The sequence below is a fragment of the Lineus longissimus genome, chromosome 16, assembly GCF_910592395.1.
Source record: "Lineus longissimus chromosome 16, tnLinLong1.2, whole genome shotgun sequence".
NCBI classification, from domain to species: Eukaryota; Metazoa; Nemertea; class Pilidiophora; order Heteronemertea; family Lineidae; genus Lineus; species Lineus longissimus.
In genome coordinates, this window is record NC_088323.1 from 757965 (window position 1) to 768683 (window position 10719).

The 10719-nt window shown below is 42.3% G+C and overlaps 1 protein-coding gene across 4 annotated transcripts; it reads right to left on the minus strand.

Moving 5' to 3' along the window:
- Positions 1-214: 214 nt before the first annotated feature.
- On the minus strand, positions 215-8386 carry LOC135500679 (histone acetyltransferase KAT2A-like). Of its 4 annotated transcripts, none has more exons than XM_064792288.1 (13): positions 8276-8386; positions 4951-5220; positions 4340-4611; positions 3837-4138; positions 3446-3622; positions 3074-3213; positions 2674-2882; positions 2270-2396; positions 1915-2025; positions 1549-1692; positions 1239-1387; positions 816-964; positions 215-667 (listed from the first exon to the last, which is right to left on the minus strand). In XM_064792288.1, the coding sequence occupies exons 2-13, from the start codon at positions 5158-5160 to the stop codon at positions 474-476; spliced, it is 2184 nt and encodes a 727-aa protein (XP_064648358.1). In that variant the 5' UTR covers positions 5161-5220; positions 8276-8386; the 3' UTR covers positions 215-473. The 4 variants fall into 4 exon arrangements, with proteins under 4 accessions (XP_064648358.1, XP_064648356.1, XP_064648355.1 ...); XM_064792286.1 differs by lacking the exon at positions 8276-8386 and adding an exon at positions 6004-6198 and having other exon boundaries at positions 3446-3601; XM_064792285.1 differs by lacking the exon at positions 8276-8386 and adding an exon at positions 6004-6198.
- Between the last annotated feature and the right edge of the window lie 2333 nt (positions 8387-10719).

The following is a 10719-nucleotide window of genomic DNA, read 5'->3' on the forward strand; positions in this document are numbered from 1 at the left end:
CCAGTCTTTATCAACTGGTTGTGACCTTTTGTATCTTCAGTCAGTACTGATGTCCCAGCAAGGTTGGACAGGTTTCATGATGTCTCAACCTTTTAGGTCAGTGCACACCTTACTGATGTTGGTCCGTTTCTGAGGATGTCTGCGAGGGGGGGGGGTACAAAGAATAAAACTAACGCCGTAGATACCTTGCCTTGTTTTATTAACAAAAGGCAGTTTCTTTATATACAATATACTGTGTCAACACTGGATGAAGGGCACCATTAAAAAAGACCTATAGGCCTATGTGCCCCAACAGGCATCAACACAGCATCAAGGAAAGTACTTACAAATGATTATATGTATAGCCAACAACATCCACAAATATACATTATTTCGTTATAGCACTTCTCTTTACTTCTCAAAAACACATGCTGTGTCCCACACAAATTGCACTAGTCCCGATCAGGGTAGAAAGTCAATCATCCTTCCAAACTTCACCTGTCCCATAGTCCAAGTTCCTTCATCTTACTCTCGAAGAATTTCTGCAGCGAATTAGCCGACTTGTAATACTCCGTGTCCGGGTCGTTGTACGACCGGCAGTTGTTGAAAATCCTCAGCATGTCAGCGATGAATAGCTTTTTGTGGACGTAGTAGCGATTTTTAAGTCGGTCAGTGACTGTCTTCAAATCTGTAAGAAAATGAACATAACATTACTATTGTTTACATCTATCTATATCACCTACATCCAAATTATGAAGAGTTGTACTGGAATCAATGTCTTGGAGAATGGAGACAAACGTAGGGCACTCCTCTTCAGAAAGAGGTAATGAACTCACCCATTGGATATTTGATGTGTTCATAATAATCAGGAGCCTCCGACTTGTCCACTGGCTTCTGGAATGGCCACGCACTGGTATTACTCTTAATCTGCTGTAGGATCTGTTTGAGTATGCTGTACAGGGTGTCAGGGTCGACTGGCGAGTCCCTGAAAGACGGAAGACTAAATGATTTGTGTCCAAGTTAGACACTCAGTAGAGTAAAACATCAAACTTTCCCACGCCATAAAATCATGATACTGTATAAGCTGAGAGAGAGCAACATTCTGGTCTTGACAGTCAAGGTGAATTGGTCAGTGCAACTTGTATACACCACCAAGACTTCACGGAAGATGGCAGAGCAACACCCACTATTAACACTTATCTCACATCAACCCGAAGACTCAAGAACAAAGGAGCTGTAATTACAAGGAATGTGCTTACTCCTTCAATTGCTCGGGTTTTAGTCCTGCTTCCAGAACTCCTGGAATGCTTTCTATAGGAATCTGACGAACACCCTCACGAAAACAGGTCAAGCCAGGTCGGATTTGGCGGATTTCATCCCGCTTTCGCTCTATCAGCTTTTTGATAATCTGGAAACAAAACAAACATGCAATGATGATGTTGAGAGGCACAAGGTATGTAAAAGGACAAGTTTTGTCAATGGTCAAGCTGTTATGCAGTACTGCACAGAGACAGTTAGAATTTCCAGCTCATGTTATGAATATGGACCAACATTTATTGATGAATTTACCTCTCTTTGTTTGCAAATGACTTGTGAGAATTCTGTGTAAGGGATCCTTGGGTTGAGCTCGCAGCCCATCAGAGTAGCACCTTCATAATCTTTGATATAACCCAAGTAGGCAGACTTCTGTAGCTTGATCTCTTTGGAAAACCCCTGAAAATACATGTAATGTAACCATGAAGAGCTAGGTTTACCCACTATAGAAGACCACAGGGAGTATTTCCACAAAAAGATATCAGACCACATCCCAAGTAGAAGTTAGCTACTAATTCCTTATTCTACGTATCTTCACGATCCTCTGATGGTGATGGTTGAGGTTAGCATAGAGGATATCAAGAGAGAGGTGATGGTTGAGATCATGAATTGATAACATACCTGTTTCTTGAAGTAACCAATGGCGTATTCGTCGGCATATGTCAAGAAGTGTAGAATACTTTGAGAGAGGTGATAGTCTTTCAAATGGTTCATCAAGTGTGTTCCATAGCCCTGGAAAGAAGTCAACACCATCAACATGAAAACAGCTTGAATAACAAGGGGAGAATCACTTGTTTCCTACAGACCAATTCGTTCCCTTGAGGTCTGATCGGACGTCTTCTTCAGCAATACTTTTTTAAGTCGAGAGTATCACCACTAATTGTCTATTTCACCTCTGCCCTACTTGGACTGGATGGCTGGACTTCCCAATATTCACCCAATATATTACAAATCCTTCGGCCTGAGTTCAAACTACCTTGACTTGTTCATTTGAGGTGACGGCACAGAAAACAATCTCTGTGAAACCTTGCAACATGAACATTCTGAAGCAAATGCCACCTATCACTTTGCCATCTTTGATGAGGGCGAGACACTTGTGTTTTCTGCAAAAAAGACGAGGAAAGATTGTGGTTCATATTGTTAGATATTCAAGGCAAATAGCATGATCAGCTGACCTTAGTCATTATGCTACCCAGTTGTCTCCCCTGAAACCAACTGAAATGACCATTCACTGGGAGGCTCCAAGACACCACCTTCTGATGGTATGATTTATATCAGGATAGATTAAATTTTGAGGAAAAGCAAACAATTTCTTACAATTTGCTCATTATAGCCGCAGTTGTTTTAAGAGTGCAAACCATTATGAAAAGAAAAACTCACGGATCAAAAACCAGCCTTGTAATGTATTCTTTAGGCATCCGCGGCAGCTGATGTGAGAAGACGTTCTGTAGTCCTATTAGCCACATCATCGTCTGCTTGTTAGGGCGGTTGACTAGCGAGTTGTTGATGACATGGAACTCAATCTTGCCCTTCTTCTCCTCAAGGCGAGCAGCCTCATCTCTTGCAGCATGGACATGAAAGATACTGGGCTGAAGTTGAAAACACATTCTTATATTGGCAACCATAACGTTCTAAATGATCATATCATTTGGTTACCTTCGCATAGCATCAAAGGGCATGGCAATGCTTGGTTTACGAGTACGACGACCCAATCACTGAAGTGTGATTGACAAGAAGTGCTTCCATTTCTTCAATATGAACAGTGAAGCATGGTATTTACCTCTGGCCCCAACATTAGTTCAGGGTCGGTGATTGTTGAAACAATCTCCTTGACAACCTCCATTGATATGTCTCCTTCAATCTTCACTCTCTTTGAGTCCTCTGTCACTGATGACGTGGAGTCCAACTTTCTTTTCTCACCTGTGGAAAGAAAAGTCATTCGATGATTGATAGAAATAACACTTCTTTCAAGCCCTAATACTCAAAATTTCCATTGGCTAATAGCTCATCTTAAGACACTAAAACATGAACAAATAATTGGGTTTGGAATAGAGTCAACAACTTGTTCTGTTTTCTGTGATGACTCTGTTATGACAGCTCTTGTGAAGCTCTTTAAAATACACTCGAGTTAGTTTTAAGGACTTTATCTTACCTGGTTCAACTTTTGGCACCCTCTTGATGAGGCCTGGGCTGATATTGATAGAGGTGAACGAGTCATTCGAAGCTGCAGCAGCCGCAGCTGCCTGTGACACAGTCGTGTTGAATCGATTTAAGCCGCTAACACCAGGGGCAGCACTAGAGAGACTATCTAGAGTGGATAAAAGGAAATCTGCACATAAAAAGGAGTCTGGATGAATCAGCAAATGGAAAGTCAATCTCTCTTATACAGATTTGTTCTTCTTGCAATCTTGCACCTTCAAATTATAAGTTCCTAAACCAGACATATTAAAGTCCTCAGGCAGCCTTGATATCCTACATTTAGCTTATACAAGGTGATGAATCCAAGTTGGACCGCTCAAAAATGCCACAGCTGAGATATTTACCAGGTGTTGAAGGAGGTGAGATTGGTACACTGGTTGGATTGTGAGTAAACTCTGGATCCCAGATCGGTGAACTTGTTCCGTAGACTTCTTCTTCCAACATCGACAGGAATCGTGGAAAATGCGTCAAGACAAGTGTTCGTTTCTCTGGCGGCATTTTGTCCTTCTCTGCGCGGAATTTATCCAGAAGTTGACGTCGCATCGTTTGGAAGACAGACCTCAACAAGGTTCGACCGAAGATGAGCGTGGTTTCATATCGAGGCAGACTGTCACAGAATGCTGGAACATGGCAGTAGCACAACCATCTTGAAGAAAAAGGAGCACTTTATGACCAGTGATTACAACACATTCATAACCCTGAATGTTTTGCCTCGCACTATGTTCAAAATCAAGGCTAAACAAGTTACTTGCTTTTTTGTTAATTTTGGCAAATCTTTAACTTTTATATCGGGATCCATCCTACACCTCTGCACCATTTCATGGACTGCTATAAAAGTCTCACCTACCTCGTATAATTGACTTTATACACGGACACATCATCTGTCTGTGAATGCTGCTTTCGCGCTGTCGGTGTCTCCAGCTTCCAATGGTTAAGGCAGTGAAGGAACATCTTAGCAAGGTCATACATTGTTTGCCATTCCTTCTGGTTCAAATGGCCGAACTTATACAAGACAAAATTGGTGACTCCCTTTGCGATGCTGGGTTTCTCAAATGGTGGGTTTCCTAGAGGACCCTCCACTGAGGGCTTGCTCATGTTTAAAATGCATTTTCTGAGGAGCTGAAAGAACATAAACTCCACAATTAGGGTATTACCAGCAAGTTCAGAACAAGAATAATAGTTGTTTTCTCATTGTCAATATCAAAGTATTTTAAACCTCTTTTTATGCTAGGTTTCATTGGATCAAGTTATGAAATTAGAGTGGAATGCTTTGATTGAATCTGTTGCGTGATATAAGCCTTGGTCCAACTCTTCCCCTGCAATATCTTACCGGAAGAAAAGAAGGAACACGTCCAAAATGACTTCCCTACTTTGGAATGAAAATCACATATTTTTCAATACATTGCCTCAAGAGCTGCCACAATCTGTAACATTCATGCCATCCCCATTGAGCCTTACCTTAAAAAGATAGAAATAAACTTGTTTCGTATCAGCATCTTCCTCTTTGTGCACACACATGAAAAGGTTCTCAACATCCACGACAATGCCAAGCAACCTGTTCAGTTCATCTTCTTCTGTTGCATCTAAATGAGAGACGTGTCCACCCAGGGTATGTCCACAGCTTCTGCAGGGATCTGTGAGACTCGCCAAAGGCTGTGATACGTCCATCCTTGATTGGGTCGGTGGAGGATTAGGGTTCTTCCATCCGTTGCATTTGCAGTTGTCACTCTGCGAAATAGACATAGGGCCTACATCAATGTAACAATACAAGTCAGTGATTAGATAAATAGCCTATAAATAGGAAACGGTGGGAGTTACTTTTCAGAGTTGAGCGAGTGTCCCTCACTAACTCAGTGAATGAATCCCCCGTTTGACATAATCGACGGTCTATCCGCAGCATTGCATTATCCTGTCAGTCTGTAAAGCAAACGGTGGAATGAGTTTACAATCCCCGTTAACGCCCCCAAAAAGGTCATTGGTTGAATAAAGCGCCACTGTTCAATGCCGACATCAATGGATTTATAGGCCTAGCCTAGTTGAATGCGATCAAACTAGGCCTAGACCTACATCATTTCAGATCGCGGATGGTAAATTTTAACCAAATGGTCTTCTTGCATATTGGTGAATGACAGTGCCAGTGCAGGAGACGACTGGTGATGGCATCAGTGATGGTGAGGCGAGTGCAACCTGAAAGTGAAAGTGGGCAGTCACAGAGCAGTGGTGATCGTGAGGTAGGCCACAGGGTAGGGAGGAAAAAGTCATACCACAATCATTGTAGAATGACTTTTCCTCAATCATTGTTAGTAGACTACAATCAATCATTGTAGACTACAATCAATCATTGTAGACTAGGTCTACAATCATTGTAGACTACAATCATTGTAGACTACAATCATTGTAGAATGACTTTTCCTCAATCATTGTAGACTACAATCAATCATTGTAGACTACAATCATTGTAGTATGACGTTTTCCTCATTGTATAAACAAATTACAATGTCATGTACTAACTTTGCATGATGAATAAACTGCCAATTTCTCAAGTTTCTTTGTACGTGAGAAGTTTCTAACTTGTGATTTCTTCTGAGCAATTCTTTGCAAATTATTCGGGCGGCTCATTTCACCCGAAACCGCCTGCGTTGAGGAGGAAGGGCGAGATTGAAGGTCTGCCGCCAGCGCATTTTGCAAACTGGTCAATGACGCCATCTTGCATTATATGGACTGTAACGGAACCCTAGCGGCAAATCAAAGAACTAGAACGAATACTCGGTTATACTAATTCCCGACCTACCCCGACCTCTACCGACTTGCGGAAAATGCTGCCAAAATATAGTGTTTTTATCATCAGAATATCTATATTTGTACTGTTTACATACAGCACATCTGTTCAAGACTTTTGAACGATGCTAAGTTGAGAAAATCTTGTGAATTTTGGGACTTATGTAAGATTTCTTTTCTCCATCAAACCCCAGACTGCAGAATTAACACCTTGTGTTTAACCTGCTTTCATTTCGCAGTCAATTCATTAGTTACCAACATATGCCTTAGAGGGGGCAGAATGGCACTGTTTAGACAAGAAGCCTCTCCAACAGCCCCAGAAATATTGGATAGAACGGCACTGTACTGGGTCCCAGTAATAAATATTGCCATAAAGACATATGATATTGTTCTGGGACTTATGTAAGATTAGTTCTCTCCGCCAAACCCAAGACTGAAGGATTAAAATCTTGTGTTTATAGGCTAACAAATGCAAACACTTCCAAGTGAACCCCCTACAAGAGAAGAGTGGCTCTTCTTCTCTCCGACTTTGACACCCTACTGCGAACATATCAATAGATCAGCCAGCGGTCCTTGGTGTCGCCGCGTGGGTTACGTCCAGTGAAATTGTTTGCAAAGGTCAGGGAACCACGATCTGACATCCATAACCAGCGTATCCCCTTTTCAAGCCAGTTATAGTCGGGTGCTACACCACAGTCGGGATAGTGGCCGCCAAATGAATGGTTGTTGAATTTAAAATCATGAAATCATAAGACAGATCAAGCTAAAGGACAAACTCGGGAACGTCAAGATCAAGATTTCCTCCCAATAAATTTTCAGCAAGATTTACCTTTCACTTGGACAATCACAACGTGAATTAAGACTATAGAGACCTGCCACTTAAGTTTTCCTGGCAATATGGTCCATCAGAATAGCACCAGGTAGCATACTAATGCTGTCTTTATCACACATTTAAAGGCACTATGGCAAACTTCCATCTCCAATCACATCAAAGTATGTTGGATCAAACACCCACATGCACAGGGTCTCCTAATTACCATGATCATATACATTATCAAATAGTAACATATCGCCTTCTTTTCGGCGAAACCGAGACTGAATTATTCACATTGTGTTCAACTGCGTTCATTTCGCAGTCAATTCATTAGTTACCAATGTATGCCTTAGAGGGGGCAGAATGGTACTGTTTAGTCAAGAAGCCTCTCCAACAGCCCCAGGAATATTGGATTGAACGGCACTGTACTGGGTCCCAGTAATAAATATTGCCATAAAGACATATGATATTGTTCTGGGACTTATGTAAGATTAGTTCTCTCCGCCAAACCCAAGACTGAAGGATTAAAATCTTGTGTTTATAGGCTAACAAATGCAAACACTTCCAAGTGAACCCCCTACAAGAGAAGAGTGGCTCTTCTTCTCTCCGACTTTGACACCCTGCTGCGAACATATCAATAGATCAGCCAGCGGTCCTTGGTGTCGCCGCGTGGGTTACGTCCAGTGAAATTGTTTGCAAAGGTCAGGGAACCACGATCTGACATCCATAACCAGCGTATCCCCTTTTCATGCCAGTTATAGTCGGGTGCTACACCACAGTCGGGATAGTGGCCGCCAAATGAATTGTTGTTGAATTTAAAACTGTTAACTGTTTACGTCAATTTACATATAATTAGACAAACCTTCATGAATTCAGTGGAGATTTCCACATCACAGGATAGAAGAGCAGTGATGGGATCTCGCAGATTTAACATGATCACTTCCATCTTCACCATCATGACTTGGACGTGCGCCTTTAGTTTCTTTGAGCAAATGGTATTTGATTAGGGATGGCAATTAAAATTGCCGTTGAACATGTACATGAAGTGCAGTGATGTACATAATTCAACATGTCTGGCTTGAAATTTCAAACTGCGCAGTTCATTCCCGCCTTGATTGTATGACTATTTTTACAAGAAAAACCCTTTGAAACCAACCCATACCTTTATCAGGAATAGATACTGTGCCTTACCTTCTGCTGCAGCCGTTTTGATTTGTTTCGGAAAATTTGAAGGCATTTTTACGTTTGAAATCGGAGAAAGTGTTCCCGCGATGTTCTCCGCTTCACACACACCAACCGACTGGCGTTCAAATCAACCGCGACCGATCATGACCAAAGACAATACATTTGACGTAACAGCATCCGGGCACCCATTGAACCAGGCCGGCTTGAGTTATCTGCTCAAGCGAGACCTTTGTTCTGTCAATGAACAATATGACAGGCATTGTCAAAATGTGGGATTTGCTTTAGCATACATACTTGTACATGTACATATGCTGAGCAGTGGAAATACATTAGGCAGGTCCCGTAAGCCAAATACGATGTAAATGCATTTTATCGACGATGTTCTTAATAAAATCATTTCCCCAATTCCTTCTACAACCAAGTATAAAATATGGTTCAGTGTCGTGTATTAGCAGATAGAGCACTTGATGACTCGACAGACATTCTTACTTTGTAGTTCGTCGTTCGTACGGCGCTCAGTTTCGAAACCATGCAATCATTCGAAACAGAATACAATTGTCAACTTTGATAGCATGATATCAAACTTGATTCGGTCGGGTCACTTAATGAGTTGTCCATTAAACACTCCTGTCTCCTGGGTAAGACGAACTAAAAATGAGTGATCCACTCTTGCCAGGCTTATTATAAAAGCTTCAGCCATCAAAATCACTCCTGAAATAACTATTCAGCACAATAAAAGAACTTCTAAGCCACTGTTTGTACAATGAATGCCGAACCATCCCCTCTTCCAGCACAGCAATATGGCCAGCAAGCAAGCCATCACAGAACTGCATCACCTGTAAAAAATAATGTCAAGTGTTTCTTTTCAACTACAGCTCGTTAGGCAGAACAAAACTGTAAAACCTCCGCAGGCCGATTTGCGCCGCCAAGATTGCTAACAGATGTAATCCCTGAGCTATGGAAGGGTAGCTAGCTCATTATCATTTTTTTAAAGTGTCTCACTGCTAGAAGGGAGTAGTGAAGGCCTTGACACAACCTAAAAGCTCTGTAACAACTACCCTCTTCCAGCTGGTTATCTGGTTAGGTTGGTAAGACATTGACACAACCTTCAAAGGGTCATTTTGCTGTACACGATAACAGTACACTCGTGTTCTACATGGATGATCCAAGACAACTGATTTGGTTGTACCATGGTAATTATCTCACAAGGACGGACAATGGAACAACCAACATCTGCCAGCTGGTTATCTGATCTCACGAGACTGGTTGTACCCAATATCTACCTGACAACTCTTTAAGAACAACTTGAGTACGACTTGGGACCACAGTCATCTTAGAAGACTGGTGAATCCTCCCAAAGTCCTTTCTCTCATGCAGAACGTGACACCAAAAATACATCAATATAGCCAGGTCAGGACCAGGCTTGGTCCAGGGTGTGACTGACTCATAGGCTGAACTTGGGCAGCCAGGTGTGGGCCGGGTCACCTAAGGGTGGAGCCAAGGCCCACCCAGTATGGTGCACTACGATGGTGGAGTACACATATAGGTCAAACAGAGTACGCAAAGTGAAGAGGCATGGCACATCCAGCAAAGACTTGGTACACTCTCCGGCAACATGGTGAGCTATGAAGGGGAGGGCACCACCAGAAGAGATATGGTGCACTGCTGTCTCATTGCATTTGCAAGAACGTCTTAAAAATATGCATTTGGAATTCACCCGTTTGTTTGTATAAGAAATACATATACATGCCATACAGCAAGTCAAGAAAGAAAAATGCGTCATATTTTGTATAACCTACGTGTTTAAGATGCAGGCAGATTGTCTTATTTTAATTTTCGGCACCACATCATTGTTTGTTTCACTCAAGTACAAATGTCGGGTATTTTTATTTATGGCAAATTAGAATTGTCCGGGTTGTTTCACTGGAGATGACTACCATTGCACCCTGGTGAAAGTCTCCGGAGAAACTTGACCCCCTGTCAGACTACTGGTGTCAGAAAAAGATCTGTCGTACCATGAAAAACTCTGACTGGCCTTTTGGGGACCCCTCACCTTTTGGCCAGCCCTGTATGTAACCAGGCATGCCATCCGTGTTCCAGATTAACTGGCACATGGCCCAACCCTGGTCCTCGGAATACAACCTGGCCGTGATGGCATACATTCTCTGGCAAGCATCGGTCCTCATCTGGCATACCATCCCTCACCAATGTCTTGCCGCACCTGGGCCAACCATGGCCCGTATGAGCACGAACGAGCTTGGTCCAACCCTCGCTAGGCTGGAATCAGGTCTTCATTTTACTCCCACTCAACTTACGGTCAGAAAAATCTTGAAATGATATCCCAGAAATGACAGTGTTTTTTATCTTTCCTCTTCCTGTCATGACAGGTCGCATCGCCTCATGAATACAAACATCAACGATGTCATAAAAACGACACTAAAGATTAAAAG